General features: G+C 46.4%; 1 protein-coding gene across 50 annotated transcripts in view; it reads left to right on the top strand.

Annotated features, from left to right (window-relative positions):
* SORBS1 (sorbin and SH3 domain containing 1) overlaps positions 1 to 16,187 on the top strand; it is a 229,905-nt gene that overhangs the window by 106,220 nt on the left and 107,498 nt on the right. For 34 of the 50 annotated variants that reach the window (XM_070469893.1, XM_070469887.1, XM_070469890.1 and 31 more), the window contains 3 exons: positions 3,540 to 3,594; positions 11,912 to 11,980; positions 14,573 to 14,668. In XM_070469893.1, coding sequence (XP_070325994.1) covers positions 3,585 to 3,594; positions 11,912 to 11,980; positions 14,573 to 14,668 — 175 coding nt within the window. In that variant the 5' untranslated portion in view covers positions 3,540 to 3,584. The remainder of the gene's footprint in view (positions 1 to 3,539; positions 3,595 to 11,911; positions 11,981 to 14,572; positions 14,669 to 16,187) is intronic. The other 16 variants (XM_070469897.1, XM_070469896.1, XM_070469902.1 and 13 more) reach the window with 1 other exon arrangement.

Here is a 16,187-nt window from a genome sequence, read left to right as displayed (position 1 = left end):
TGGCAAAACCTTGGGGGCTCCCTCCTCCCCCTCATCTTGCGCTGCTTGGGTTGCAAACATCCAAACGTTGCCTCTGGCTAACTCAGACTGAAAGGGGGATTTATTGGCAAGATCTCAGGTAGTTTGGAGTTAGCCAGAAGCAGAGAATCACCCTCAGAACAGGGGCAGAAATTCAGAGGCTGAACTGGTGGACTCAGAGCCAACCAAGGCCCTAGAATAGTCTGGATGGGGTGCCGTTGCTGTTGCAACTACTGCCGGGGACAGGACGCCAGGCGCCATCCGTGGTACAACTGCCACTGCTGCAGTTCTTATTTTAATCTACGCCCTGCTTCGTCTCACCTGCTGCCTGTGTAAACAGTCAAGTGAGAGCACAGCGGAATCTACTACCCCCAAAGTCTCTGTGTGCGGAGCTGGTAACTACCTAGACATTGCCATCACCGCCTACTACTGTCATACAAGTTCCTAAGCTACTGGAATTGTGTCCTACCACCCTGGGCCCATTCTCTTTCCGTCTTGTTGCAATCCAGCCACTAAACTGTAAGCACTTGGCCTGGGGAGGGCCCTCCTCCAGGGGCCCCCCTCCCTCCCTCCCTCGAGGGGGCTATACCTGGCATCTACTCTGGTTGGTGGATGTTTGGGGCCAAGTGATGGTTAGTATTTGGGATTCTGTCCCTGCCCATATGTACTTTAGACCACTTTTTAAATAAGGGTAGGGCTGACATCTAGAAGCTACTAGTATCTGTACTGAGAAATAGAAAAAGTGCAAAGGGTGACCCACATATAATAGATGGTCAAGACTCAACATGTATGAGTTGAGGCATCCTTTTTATTTGCTTTATAAGACATTTCCATTAATTTCTTCTCCAGCCTAAGAATGCTATTGTGCTATGTACTTTAAAAAAAAATTGAGCTAATAGTTGATTTATAATGTTGTTAGTTTCAGGTGTGCAGCAGAATGATTCAGTTTTATATGTATACTGTGTGTATTTATAGTTCCCTGCATTATACAGTAGATTCCTATTGTTTATTTCATATATAACAGTATGTATCTGTTAGTCACAAACTAATTTATTCTCCCCTCCCCATTCTCCCCTTTGGTAACCGTAAGTTTGTTTTCTATGTCTGTGAGTCTATTTCTGTTTTGTAAATAAGTTCATTTGTATCATTTTTTAGATGCCACATAAAATTAATATCATATGATATTTGTCAGATTTACTTCGCTCAGTAGGATGGTAAGTCCTTCTGTGTTGCTGCAAATGGCATTATTTCGTTCTTTTTATAGCTGAGTAGTATTCCATTTATGTATTTATTTTTAAAATTAAAATAAACTGTACAGAGGGAGTTGATAAATGAATTATGGCATGTTACAGCCATTAAAATGATGAGTATGACTGTAAAAATCCAGAAAACTGTTCATGAAATATTTGAGAACGAACTGGAACACAAAGCTGTCCAGACATTGTTTACAACTATGTTAATACTGTTTATGCAGATAAAGGTTAGAAAGGATTGTAAAAGAAAAATACTCTCTATTAAGATAACTGCATGGTTGAAACAAAAATGTTTCTTCAGTTGTGCTTTAAAAGTTAAATAAAACCTTAGCATAATTATTACAAGTATTTAAAAAGTAAAGCATTTGGATGATATCCTGACATCCTTTTTGTCCCTGGGAAGCAAATGAAGGTATCATAAAACCAAGATTGGAAACCACCCGAGCGTACAGAACACAGCAGGTTGTGTTCTTAACTGAAAGAGTGAATGGTTCCCCAGCTTAGAGAACAGTCTGAGGGGCAGTTGAAGGTCACGGGTAGTCCCAGATGTACTTGACGTGACAGAGGCAGAATTACTGCTCATTTGAGCTGAGATGGACTTAGAATGATTTCCCTTTTGCCCCCAGGTTCTGTGCAGTCAATTCCAAGGGCAGCGAACACGATAACTGCCCAGAAAGGAAACCAGTGCCCGACTTCAGTGTTAAAAAAGGAAATTAAAGCATGTCCCTTGGTGCACACCCTGGGACCATACCATGACCTTATTACAGAATTCATGAACCGGGAAGTTGATGGCCTCTCCACCATTGTGTCTCACATTTGAAAGTACATAGACAAGCTGGAGATCTTGTTAAAATGCAGGTTCTGATTCAGCTGATGGAGGGTTTGATTTCTAACTTTCTCCATTTTTCAGTAAGTTCCCAGCTGAACGTTGGTGCTGCTGGCCTGCAGACCACATATTAAATAGCAAGGTTCTTCATCTCTTGAATACTTGCTTTTCATATATCCTTCAGATGTGTTCAGCTAGACATTGTATTTAAAAAATAAGTGCAAGACCTGTACCTTGAAAATTCAAAACACTGCTGAAGGAAATTAAAGATCTGCATAAAGGAGAGAGTCCATTCTTATGAATTGGAAAATTCAATAAGGTTAAAATGTTAATTTTCCATAGATTGATATATAGGCTCAGTACGTTCTCATTCAGAATTCCAGCAGGCTTTTTGTAGTTTTGGTTTTTGGTGAGAATTGATAAGATGGCTCTAAAATTTTAATGAAAATGTGAAGGACCTAGAAGAACCAAAATGATTTTGAAGAAGAATGAAACTGGAAGACTCACATTACCTGATTTCAAGACTTACTATAAAGCTCTAATCATCAAGACAATGGATTAGATAAAGACAGATCCATGGAACAGAGTCCGGAGATAAACCCACTCGTGTATGGCCAGTTGCTAAATTGCTTTATGCTAAATGAGAGAAGCCAGGTACAGAAGGTTACATATACTATGATACCATTTAGATAAGATTCTAGAAGAGGTACAACTATAGTGACAGCAGCCCAATGGTTTTGAGGGGACTTGGGATGGGACCTTATTAAATGAAATGGTTACCGTTTACGTATCAGTGAGTAAGTAGACTGCAGTCCTACCTCAAGGCAGTAGAGTGCCTTTCGTATGTGCCTGGGCCTTCATGTCAGGCTGTCTGGATTCCAGAAGCAACTCTGTCACATGGGCGGCAAGCTGTTCACCTCTGTATGCTTTGGTTTCTTCATCTCTGTAAACTAATACAATGCTAGTACTTACCTTGTAGAGTCTTTGTGAGGATCAAGTGAATTAATAGAATTAAGGCACCTACAGCATTTCTTTGAGCATAGTAAGCTATATATAAACTTGTTATTAGTCCCCAGTAACCAGATTGTGTTGTGACTTGACTTCTCTGTCCTGAAAGGTTGTTCTTTCCTTCACCCTCTCCCTGATCCACAGGGACTTGTGTAACTTGAGGTTTTTAATAGAATGTCAGAGGTGGAATGGATTCTTGGATAGTATCAAAACCAAGTATGGGTGGTGAAACAGAGGTCAAGGAGGTTGTGTGATGTGTTCAAGGTCATGTCAGTACATAGCCAGTTAAGAACCTGAAGCCTGGCTAAGTGTCTCCTGGTTCAGCCCCCTGGTTTTTATCAAGGCTTATATACCGTGTTTGCATTTTTAAAACCATAGGGATTTATCTCGAACCTGCCATTCATCAATTCCATTGTGTGTGTGTTTTTCTGCAGAGCAGTACAGAGCCCCAGTTGCAGAAGACTTGTTTTGTCACCACCATGAGCTCTGGTAAGTCATTTATTTATTTATTTTTCTGGTAAGTCATTTAAAATCTTGTCTTTCTCTTCTTGACAAATCTACAGAGCTGGACCATTTGCTCAGAATTCCCACTTACTCTTAAGGCCCTAACTGTGTTTCATTTTTTATTTTTCGAGTCCTGGGTAGGTGCCAAAGCTTTGTCATGAATTGTCATCATCACCTTTATTAGTAATGATTTATTGAGTACCTACTGTATATTAAGAACGACACTCTATGCTTGACATGTACTGTGTTCTCATCTTTATAATGGGTTCCCTTTCCCTCTATTTGACGACTTTATTGATATATAACTGGTATACAATAAACTTCATAGAACCGTTCAACTTCAGCTTCTTCAGCATTACCGGTTGGGGCATAGACTTGGTTTGCTGTGATACTGAATGGTTTGCCTTGGAAACGAACAGAGATCATTCTGTTGTTCTTGAGAATGCACCCAAGAACTGCATTTTGGACTCTTTTGTTGACTATTAGGGTTACTCCATTTCTTCTAAGGGATTCTTACCCACAGTAGTAGATATAATGTTCATCTGAGTTAAATTTGCCCATTTCAGTCCATTTGAGTTCACTGATTCCTAAAATGTTGATGTTCACTTTTGCCATCCCCTGTTTGACCACTTCCAATTTACCTTGATTCGTGGACCTAACATTCCAGGTTCCAATGAAATATTGTTCTATACAGCATCAAACTTTATTTCCATCATCAGTATGGTCCCATAGAATGGTTCTATGAAGACGTACAAGACCTTCTAAAAGTAACACCCAAAAAAGATGTCCTTTTCATTATAGCGGACTGGAATGCAAAAGTAGGAAATCAAGAGATACCTGGAGTAACAGGGAAGTTCGGCCTTGGAGTACAACATGAAGCAGGACAAAGGCTAGCAGAGTTTTGCCAAGAGAACGCACTGATCATAGCAAGCATCCTCTTCCAGCAATGCAAGAGAATACTCTATACATGGACATCACCAAATGGTCAATACCAAAATCAGATTGATTATATTCTTTGCAGCCAAAGATGGAGAAGCTCTATACAGTCAGCAAAAGCAAGGTTGGGAGCTGACTCTGGCTCAAATCATGAATTCTTTATTGCAAAATTTAGACTGAAATTGAAGAAGGTAGGGAAAACCACTGGACCATTCAGGTATGACCTAAATCGTCCCTTACAGTTATACAGTGGAAGTGACAAATAGATTCAAGGGATTGGATCTGATAGAGTGCCTGAAGAACTACGGACGAAGGTTTGTGATATTGTATAGGAGGCAGTGATCAAGACCATCCGCAAGAAAAAGAAATGCAAAAAGGCAAAATGGTTGTCTGAGGAGGCCTTACAAATAGCTGAGAAAAAAAAGGGAAGCTAAAGGCAAAGGAGAAAAGGAAAGATATACACATTTTAATGCAGAGTTCCAAAGAATAGCAAGGAGAGATGAAAAAGCCTTCCTCAGTGATCAGTGCAAAGAAATAGAGGAAAACAATATAATGGGAAAGACTAGAGATCTCTTCAAGAAAATTAGAGATACCAAGGGAACATTTCATGCAAAGATGGGCTCAATAAAGGACAGAAACATTATGGACCTAACAGAAGCAGAAGATATGAAGAAGAGGTGTCAAGAATACATAGAAGAACTGTACAAAAAAGATCTTCATCACCCAGATAACCTCAATGGTGTGATCACTCACTCAGAGCCTGACATCCTGGAATGCAAAGTCAAGTGGGCCTTAGGAAGCATCACTATGAACAAAGCTGGTGGAGGTGATAGAATTCCAGTTGAGCTATTTCAAATCCTGAAAGATGATGCTGTGAAAGTGCTGCACTCAATATGCTGGCAGATCTGGAAAACTCAGCAGTGGCCACAGGACTGGAAAAAGTCAGTTTTCATTCCAATCCCAAAGAAAGGCAGTGCCAGAGAATGTTCAAACTACTGCACAATCACACTCATCTCACACGCTAGCAAAGTAATGCTCAAAATTCTCCAAGTCAGGCTTCAACAGTACATGAACTGTGAACTTCGAGATGTTCAAGTTGGATTTAGAAAAGGCAGAGGAACCAGAGATCAAATTGCCAACATCTGTTGAATCATCCAAAAAGCAAGAGAATTCCAAAAAAACATCTACTTCTGCTATATTAGCTACGCCAACGCCCTTGACTATGTGGATCACAACAAACTATGAAAAATTCTTCAAGAGATGGGAATACCAGACCACCTGATCTGCCTCCTGAGAAATCTGTATGCATGTCAGGAAGCAACAGTTAGAACTTGACATGAAACAACAGACTGGTTCTAAATCACGAAAGGAGTATGTCAAGGCTCTATATTGTCACCCTGCTTATTTAACTTATATGCAGAGTACATCATGCGAAATGGCAGGCTGGATGAAGCACAAGCTGGAATCAAGATTGCTGGGAGAAATAGCAATAACCTCAGATATGCAGATGACACCACCCTATGGCAGAAAGTTAAGAAGAACTGAAGAGCCTCTTGATGAAAATGAAAGAGGAGAGTGAAAAATTTGGCTTAAAACTCAACATTCAGAAAACTAAGATCATGGCATCCAGTCCCATCACTTCATGGGAAACAATGGAAACAGTGACAGACTTTATTTTCTTATGCCCCAGAGTCACTGCAGATGGTGATTGCAGCCATGAAATTAAAAGACACTTGCTCCTTGGAAGAAAAGCTATGACCAACCTAGATAGCATATTAAAAAGCAGAGACATTACTTTGCCAACAAAGGTCCATCTAGTCAAAGCTTTGGTTTTTCTAGTAGTCATGTATGGATGTGTGAGTTGGACAATAAAGAAAGCTAAGCACTGAAGAATCGATGCTTTTGAACTGTGGTGTTGGAGAAGACTCTTGAGAGTCCTTTGGACTGCAAGGAGATCCAACCAGTCAATCCTAGAGGAAATCAGGCCTGAATTTTCATTGGAAGGACTGATGCTGAAGCTAAACTCCAATACTTTGGCCACCTGATGCGAAGAACTGATTCCTTAGAAAAGACCTGGATACTGGGAAAGATTGAAGGCAGGAGGAGAAGGGGATGACAGAGGAGGAAATGGTTGAATGGTATCACCGAGTCAATAGACTTGAATTTGAGCAAATTCTGGAAGCTGGTGATGGACAGGGAAACCTGACGTGCTGCAGTCCATGGGGTCACAAAAAGTTGGACACAACTGAGTGACTAAACTGAACTGACAGTAAACTTTTGGGTATTTTAAGTGTGTGTGTTCAGTCACTCAGTTGTGCCCGACTCTTTGTGACCCCATGGACTGCAGCCCACCAGGCTCCTATTTGATCAATGCTGACATGTGTATACACCTTGATGGCATTTCTTAATCTGAGTGACTGTAGCAAAAGTAAACATATTGACCATAATTGCCCCAAGGAATGAGCTAATCCATCACTTCCTTTATCAGGGCAAAACCACCCTTTTGCTATGTTTTTGGTAGTAAAAATCAAAACCTACACATCTGAGCAGTTTTTAATTTAAAGTTGGGGTGGAACACCTGGGCTAGGGAAGACAGACGGGAATGGGTAGGTCCCTGCTTGTGGTGCAGCCGAGAGCTGTCAGCTTTCCAGCCGGGATTTGAGGCAGAGAAGTTTCCATCTGGAGATCGAGGCCCACCTTGGCTACTGAGTGTTCCCTGGCACCTCCCGAGGCCTGCGGGCGGGGTGGGCCACAGGATGACCTAGTGGATAGCTCGCTTAGGCGCCTCCAAGCCTGCAGTGTCTCCAGAGTGTTATCAGAGACCTCTGGAGGTGAAAACCAATCCTTGGGTGTATTCACATTCACACGCCCTTTCAGCTGAATCCCAACCCTTGCCGGACAGTGTGGGCTTCTTGGGAGGAGAAGGGCCCCGGGTGGGTCAGCTCAGGGCCACAAGTACCACCCTGCAGGCTTTGGCCGGTGGTGAACCCCTCCGTAAGATGGACATAGGGAAAGCATTGCCTACTGGGGGTTTGTGAGGATTGAGTGAGGTAACGCTTCTGAAGTGCCGAGCTCTTTGCCCAAGGCCTGACCAACGTCCTGTCCGTGGGTCATCAGCCCAGCTTCCAGCCTTGCAAGGAGCAGGACTGGGCTAGTCCTTGACTCCGTGATGCTTCTGCTTCATGAGAGGACTGCGTCCCTTCCTTTCCCCTCCAGAGGGACTCGGGCATCGCCAGTAGCCCCTGCTCGGTAACTCAGTTTTTCTTCTCGTTGGGCTTTTTGTTCTTGCCGTCATTTAAAAGAGGCCAGCGCTTCCCCACAACACCCAGAGTTTCTTGTCCTAATATCAGGATTAGCCTAAACTGGCATCACCATTCCTGGCAGAAATAAAGGCGGAAGAGGCGGGTAGGGAGGGGCCGTGGAAGATGAGGAGATACCCTTGGGACTTCTCCCTGGGTTTTCCCTTAGGCATGGTGATGAAAGGAGGCATTTCCCAGAAAGAGTCCAAAAAATCTGGACCCTTTGACATGATAACTCCCCTCTTGGGAATATCTGTATTAATTTGAAGGAAACAAAAACATCACCCATGTGAAGGTGGGGAATGAGCAGGTTCACTCTGTGTGTTTACTTGATGGGAGATTATACCACTCATAAAAATGATCATCAGGAAGAAAGCAGCTATGTAGAAAACACTTGTTCTTTTTTTTTTTTTTTTTTTAAAAAAAACAAAACACTTGTTCTTAACCTTTGATGGAAAGAGCTACATGAAGACAATACATTGTTTTTATTCCTAGTTTGAGCTGAGCTGCCAGTCCTCAAGGCAGGGCTTTACCTGCTTGTCTCATTTTGTTCTCCTGCAGATCCACAGAAGTAGTCATGGCTTACCACTCCCATTTTAGAGATGAGGAAACAGGCCCTGTGTGGCAGTGATTTGTCTGGGGTCATCTGGCTAGTGGCTGCTGAGGCAACCAACCCCAGGTGGCTGGTCACCAGCACACTCTGCTGCAGAAGTGAGAGTCTGCGGTGATGGAATTGTTTTTCCAAATTTCTTCAAGTTTAGTTGGTTGAGTTTAAGGGAAAACAAAACAGGAAAGGAAGAACATGGGTCTGGGCCTTGCGGAAGCTCTGAGGCTGCTGGCTTGGGGATGCTTGTCCCATTTTGTTCTTTGTCCCACGCCCTGGGGCTACTTCAGCCAGATAGGGAGGCTCAAAGCCGGGCCTGCAGTCCTAAGAAGGAGACCATCAGGAGAAATGAGGGCAGGTGCATAGGGACGGGATTGTTGTTCAGTTACTTAGTCATTTCCGACTCTTTGTGACCCCATGGACTGCAGCATGCCAGACTTCCCTGTCCTTCACCTTCTCCCGGAGCTTGCTCAAATTCATGTCCATTGAGTCGATGATGCCATCCAACCATCTCATCCTCTCTCCCCCTTCTCTTGCCCTCAATCTGTCCCAGCATCAGGGTCTTTCCCAATCATTGGCTTTTAGCATCAGGTGGCCAAAGTGTTGGAGCTTTAGCATCAGTCCTTCCAATGAATATGCAGGGTTGATTTCCTTGAGGATTGACGTGTTTGATCTCCTTGCAGTCCAAGGGACTCTCAGGAGTCTTCTCCAGCAATTTGAAAGCATCAGTTCTTTGGCATTCAACCTTCTTTATGATCCAACTCTCACATCTGTATATGACTGGAAAAACCATAGCTTTGACCATATGGACTTTTGTCGGTGGAGTGATGTCTTGCTTTTTAACACGCTATCTAGGTTTGTCATAGCTTTTCTTCCAAGGAGCAAGCCATCTTTTAGTTTCATGGTTTCAGTCACTGTCTGCAGTGATTTTTGGAGCCCAAGAAAATATAGTCAGAGAGAAAAGATGGGGAGGTAAAACGGATGATATTTCTTTGACTTATATTTCTGGCTTTCTGCCAACAACCTCTTTCCATCCATCCCAGAAATGTAGGTGCAAAGGGAACTTTGTCTGGAGAACTAACCTTCTATAAATGGACTGGGGGCAATGAATAGGACAGGCCTGTGGAGCCAGTATCAGGTGGTCCTGGCCACTATGGTTGGAGGGGGTGGGGGAGGGCAGCAGTCTTGCTTGCCTCTGGATCCAGGAGTACCCGGGCTGACCTGTTGGTGTAGTTGATGTCACGGAGGTTGATTATTAAGAGCCCAGGTAGGATGACTGGGTCTCAGCCAAAGGCACTACTGGGGTTTGGGGCATTTGGGGAAATAGAATATATATAAACCATTATTAGAGTATATCTGATTTGTATTTAGAGAGTATTCTATATATAAAAGCCATTTTTTATTTTAAAAATAAATTTTCATCTCAGCTGGGGACAAAGAATATAAGTCATTGGATGGATCAGAACAGACTTCAAATCCCCTCTTAGTGATCTTCGAGCCTGGCATCCTTTCTGAGCTTTAGATTTCTTATCAGTAAAATGAGAGTTCTTAACTCCTAGCTCTAGGGCTTGGATATTAAGGATAAAAATCAGGTGCTAATTATGGAATGAATGCTTAGCAAGGACCCTTAGATCAGGCAAATAGAGGCTTTATAAAACCATGGCTATTATATTTGTGGCTTGGTTGGTTCTTGGCTACTTCCCTGGTGGCTCAGATGGTTAAGAATCTGCCTGCAATGTGGGAGACCCAGGTTCTATCCCTGGGTCAGGAAGATTCCCTGGAGAAGGGAATGGCAACCCATTCCAGTATTCTTGCCTTGAGAGTTCTATGAACAGAAGAACCTGGTGAGCTACAGCCCATGGGGCTGCAAAGAGTCGGACATGACTGAGCGAATGACACTTTTGGCTCTCGACTGCAGCGGAGTCACCCCAACGTTGCTGATCACGGGTCCTGCCCCCTTGTCTTCTCCGGGCTTCCACCATCAGTTCTGGAATGGGGAACTGGGTGGCACTCAGGCTGCCAGTGGGCAATGAGGGTCTCAGTGTGTTCAGCTGAGCGGAACTTTTGAAAGGTCCCCGCCAAGAACACAGGAGGTACCATTCAAGGTAAACCTCGAGGTACAGAGGACTTCCCCAAGGTAGAAGAGGGGGCACAGGCCTTCTTGGCTGAGGGCCTCTCAAGATCCAAGGCTTGAAGATCAGAAAGCATCTGATTTGCTGAAGAGGTTGTGAGGAGACTGTCATGGCAGGCAGGCGCAGGAGGGGAACTGCTGCTGGAAGAGGGCTAGCACCAGTGGTTGAAGGGCTTAGAGTCTGGGGTGGGTACCCAGGCTTTGTCCCTGGGTAGCTGCTGGCCACTGGGTCTTGCTTGTCAGCTTGCTTTTAATCATCATGAAGGTCAGTTTGTTAATTTGAATATAACCACTTATCACTTACTTAAAAAATTATATTCCAAACAATCATTTGTACATTTGGAGGAACTTGATTCCAAGTTCAATTTTGTTTTCCTCGTAGAAATGATAATATAAATGATTGACTTCCCAGGGGACTTGCCTGGTGGTCCAGTGGCTAAGACTCCAAGCTCCCAATGCAGGGGGACTGGATTCCATCCCTGGTCGGGAAACTTGATCCCACATGCCACAACTGAGAGTTCGAATGTCGCAACTGAACATGCTTAGTTGTGTGCCACCATGAAGACCCAGTGCAGCCCGATAAATAAATTAAAAAAAAAAAAAGATTGACTTCCCAACTCTAGACTCCAGTAGTATTTTTATTTTCAAATTAGAAGTGAAATGCAGTACATTTAAAGTGGAGGGTCTTAGAAATTCACATTGCTTTGTCCCATCTTGTTTTGTCCTGCACCCCGGGGGTTTTCAGCCCTATGGGGTGTAGATGGTGGAGATGCAGACTGAGGGCTGGGGTGGAGAAAGGGGCAGGATGGAGCCAGGAAGAGCAGTCAGGGAGCCAGGTCATCTCCACAACCAGAACACAAGAGCTGTGGCTGGGGACCGTGGTCTGGGGGCTGGGCCAGCGTGGCTTCCGTGGCTGTAGGTGTGGGGTGGGGTGGAGGGAAGTGTCACAGAGCCTGAGGTTCTATCCTGGCTGTCTGACAGCTCTCAGGATTCACAGGGATGCTTTTGAGCAGCCTTGGAATGGTAGATAAGCCTTTGTCAGGCAGGAGATGCTGCTTTGAGGGAATTAAGATTTTCTTTTTTTAAATGTCAGAATTGAAGCCAAGCCAGGAGACCAGAGAATATCACTCACAACACACTTCCCATCCAAACAGCTTTTGCGTCCTCCCTGGTTCAAGCCACAAAGCATTCTCAGAACTCTCCCATGATGCTCTGGGGCCCCTTTTCAGGCCTGAGAGAGCCCCCGGGACCCAGAACTTTGCACTGGCGGGACTCAGAAAGGGTGGAAGATGTGATCACAAGCCTCATGCTCTTATTCTTTCTTTATTTCAGAATGTGACGTGGGTGCTTCCAAAGCCGTGGTGAATGGGTTGGCACCGGGCAGCAATGGGCAAGATAAAGGTAAGGCTTTCGAAGGGAAGCTGGCATTTTTAGAAAGAGCAGGGCCCAGGGCCACCTGCCTGGTGGGAACAGTCACTGGTCTAATTAGGCTGTGACCTGGAGACCTGTTCCCAGGCTTTCTGAGACTTGAGTCTGAGGCTGCCTTTTCTCACTGTGAGGTGACGTGTTAAACTGTTCCCAGCTCACAGGATGCTGCGAACCACCCACCAAATCACAGAGACCTCATGTATATGGCATATATCAGCCCGCAGTCTCTCTTACCTGGCATCTCATCTTCACCGGTGATAAATAGTGACATATTCAATGCATCCTGACCCTGAGGCTAGAGCCTAAATAGCTGAAATAAATCATTTTTGTGACATTTGTTTCATGGGCATCCTCCCAGGTTTTGAATTTTTAAAATTTTAGGACAAAAGATGCAAGTGTGAAAGGAATGATGGATAGGATGACCTTTGAGGTCCCGTCTGTCATCCCATCTCTCATCCTGAACAGCCAAGCAGCAGGATTCCCATGTCACTCTGCAGTGAGAGGAGGCAGGGGTTCAAGTCCTGGCCTGCCGCTCATAAACAGACTCCTCTTGGGAGGCCCATTGTCTTTATGGCTGTGAGTTTCCTTATCTAGAAAATGAGGGAATTTGATGATCTGCAGTATTTTTTCCTGCTTGAAACACAGGTTCCAGTGACTCTATCAGTGTTCATCTCGTTATGTCTTATGGTATCAGAGAGGGAGGGCAGAAGTCCTGTCATTGGGCTTTTGAGTCACAATGCACCCTCTCTCAGAGTATGTTTACAGTTTGACATGTTTGGACTTTGTAATTACTCTCTGGGTCAGCCACGCATTCCCTTTGAGAGAGGGCAAAGTGGAAAGTCAGAAAGAGCAGCCAAGAGTGAAGGCGTAGAGAATAGGAGGGGTGGGGCGCCAGGGCCCGTTGGTTAGGGCGCCCCTGTGCAGAAGGGGTCCTGCTGTCCTGCCCTTTGCCTCCCTGCCTGGCTGCCCTTCTCCTTACCTGGTGTGGGGCTATGTTCCCACCTCAGCCAAGTTGCTAAGGGGATGTTAAAGGGTGGTGCCCGCAGGGGAGTGTTTAAGCATCTTCTGAGGAACGTGGGGGAGATGTGGGTGTCTGGTGCTCACCGTCACGCCCAGCCCTGTGAATCCATTGGGGGACAGGAGACTTCGGGGGTGTACGGCAGGGTGGCAAGTGGAGGCGCGCTCTGCTTTCCTCTCTCCTCGATAAGATGCACCTTTGGTTGGAAAATCAAGGCAGATGCACCCTGGAGCCATCAGGGTGGCCTGGGGTGGTCACTGTCGGGCTCTGGTCTCGCTCTCTTCATTCAGCACCAGTTGACTCCGAGCAACAGTCTTGCTTCTTCCTCTGAAAATGGAAACAAAAACCTCCCACCCAGCCTCCCAGGTGGCCTAGGGAGCAGTTGGTAGGATTACTGTGAACGCACATTTGGATCTGAACCCGTACAGGATTGTCATCATCCCTTCAGTTCTTGGCGGCCAGATGACCGCCATGCACCTCGTGAAATGGCAGCCCGGTGAACTGGAAGGTGAACTGCCCTTGCGGGGTACCTCCTTCCTCCCGTCCCCTTGGCAAGCCCGTCAGCATGATATTGATGCAGCTGTGACAGTCTTGGTTCCCAAACAGCCCAACCTGCCCCCCCCACCCCAGTTATGAAGTGGATCTGGGGCCCTGAGACCTCCGGGTGTTGCCCATTGGTGTGATGTTGGTCCATAGCCTGTGAGCGCACATCTCTCTTTATTTGCTGCCATTGGGACAGAAGGAGGTCTCACAAGAAGGCGGGTTTGGGAAGATGCCCACCCTTGTGATTCCAGAACCTGGGGAGGCAGGGGGCCCAGGGAGGTCTGAGCACCTGGATTTGAGGTCCGCAGCCTCCGCCCGTGTACCGGGCAGTACCCCAGCCCAGGGAGCTCAGCTGCTGTCAGCGTCCTGGGCCAGGTGCGTGGGCACTGCCCAGAGTCTTAAGTGTGCATTCAGACACTTGGGCAAACTCTTGCCCAGGAAGGGGGGTGGTTTAAGTAGACCATCTGCTGCCCAACAGATGGCCATGCTGATTTGCCTGGGGCCAGAGGGCCAGGGTTGGCAGAGCAGGCTCAAGACCCCAGGAGTTAAGATCCTGAAGTAGCAGCTCTGAGGGCCGAAAGGACCAGGCGACTCTCAGACTCGTCCTTCCTGCACTCCTCTGGGGCCCATGAGCTGTAACTCTCCTCCGAGGAGCCTTCTCCCAGGGGCCCTGGGGACCCCGCTTGCTCTCCCCTTCCTGTTTGCCAGGCCATCTGCGTCTCTCTAAGTCCCCTTGCCCAGAGCCTTGGCAGGTTCCTGGTGTGCCCGGAGGCACAGGCACAGACCAGCTGCATTTGGGGTGCGGTGGCGGGAGGGTGCTGCCCACCTGGGCGCAGGACTCTGAAGAGCGAAAGCGGGTTATTTTAAGTTCCTGCGTCCACTGCTCTTCCCATTGTTCTCTGTGGGCGACTTCCTCCTATTGTCCCTGCCGGGTTCCTCCACTGCCTGAGGGTTTCCCAAATGTTTTTTTTCTGGATGCACCATTTACCCTTTTGTGTTTTCAGCAACTGCCGACCCTTTACGTGCACGCTCTATTTCTGCTGTTAAAATAATCCCTGTGAAGACAGTGAAAAACTCTGCAGGCCTAGTACTCCCTCCAGGTATCTCTCCTTGGGTTGGTTTCTTTCTTTTTTTTCATTGTTAGCAGACCATGCATGATCTTCTTTCCTTCTAACAAAGACTTGGAGGCTTCATTCTCGCATGTTTAGAAGCCATTCCCTCTCACTTCTCTGGCTGGTTTCCTTCCTTCTGTGTGTGTGTGTGTGTGTGTGTGTGTGTTTCTGTGAGCCGCGGGCAAATGTGGAAAGGGGCTGACAGGTGCTTTGCCCTTCCCCACTTAGGGAGAAGGTCAGTCCAGAGGCTGAACGTTGACTCCAGCTGGTACAGGTTTGAGCCCCTTAGGCGACTTAGGTTCTTCCTAGAGGTGCCAGCTCCCCAGAGTTTATTTAAAACTCCACTGTCCCCAGAAATCAATGTGGCTGCCCAGGGCATTTCTGAATTGGGCTGGATTTGAAGCAGCTGCCTGATCAGGCTGTGTCTCTGGGATGCTGGTGGTGCCTTTTCCCTGAGCACTCCCTCCCCTGCCCCCAGCCCCACCTGCATTTGCTCCCTGCCTCTCCTCTCCATGGGGCCGGTACACTTCGCAGCTGGTACAGTTCGGATGTCAGGTCGTAGCTCGTAGCTTCCTCCTGCACAGAATGGGACAAGTGAGGTGCAGGTGGCTCTGTATCCCAGCGGCGGTGCTTTCAGGAGTTGGGCCTACCTGGCTGTGCACACAGGACCCTGTGGATGGGCTGGCTTTGTCACTGTGCCCCTCACCCTTTTGAAAAGCCCATGAATCACTTTTCCCAGTATTTTCCTGACATCGGTCACTTATCCTGGTAGGATTGGACAAGTCAGATGCTCTTCAAGGCCGCTGCCTGCTCTGCTGGATATGTGTTTTGTGTAAGAGGTGCTGACGGAGCTGATCAATCGGTTTTGTAACTAATGATCGTTCTGTCTGTGCTGTCGGAAAGGGGGCTGCCGAGTGGGAAGGAGGAGCCAAGAAACTTGGTATTTCTCAGCCATGGCACAGGAGTGGGGAGGAGCTGGACATCTGAGCCCACATCCTGCCTGCTGCCCACCTTTAACTTTCCCCACAATCCCACTCATGACAGTTTTAGGCCTGAGATTCAGGCTGTGCCATGAGCAACTTGCAGAACTGGAATTCAGTTCCACTCAGCCTCACGGAGAGAAACATCCTGCACATATGCCTCCCAGGACTGTGTGGTCTGCGTGGCTTTCTTGCTTCCTCCTTACTGATTTTCCTGGAGGGTGAACAGCCTGTTTTGAAGCCTATTTTGAAATCTTCAGTGCAGTTCTGAAAGATGACCTGGGTCTGCTGTGAGGCCACTGTGAACCGCAGGAGGGGTCAGGGCCCAGGGAAGGCTCTGCTGGAAGTGCCGCAAACACTGTTCCTCGAAGGATTTAGCGTTTCTAGTCGTTTTCTTTGGTGCGAATTTTCTTCATTAAGTTTGGAATGTGAGGTTCCAGGCCTCGTGATCTTTCTCCTCAGGCAGCACATCCTGTTTCACCCCTGCAGGGGGCTTGGCTTGCTGGCACAAAGAGATTGTCTTGCTT

Source organism: Odocoileus virginianus, chromosome 7, assembly GCF_023699985.2.
Source record: "Odocoileus virginianus isolate 20LAN1187 ecotype Illinois chromosome 7, Ovbor_1.2, whole genome shotgun sequence".
Classification (NCBI taxonomy): Eukaryota; Metazoa; Chordata; class Mammalia; order Artiodactyla; family Cervidae; genus Odocoileus; species Odocoileus virginianus.
This window is presented reverse-complemented; position numbering and strand designations above follow the sequence as displayed.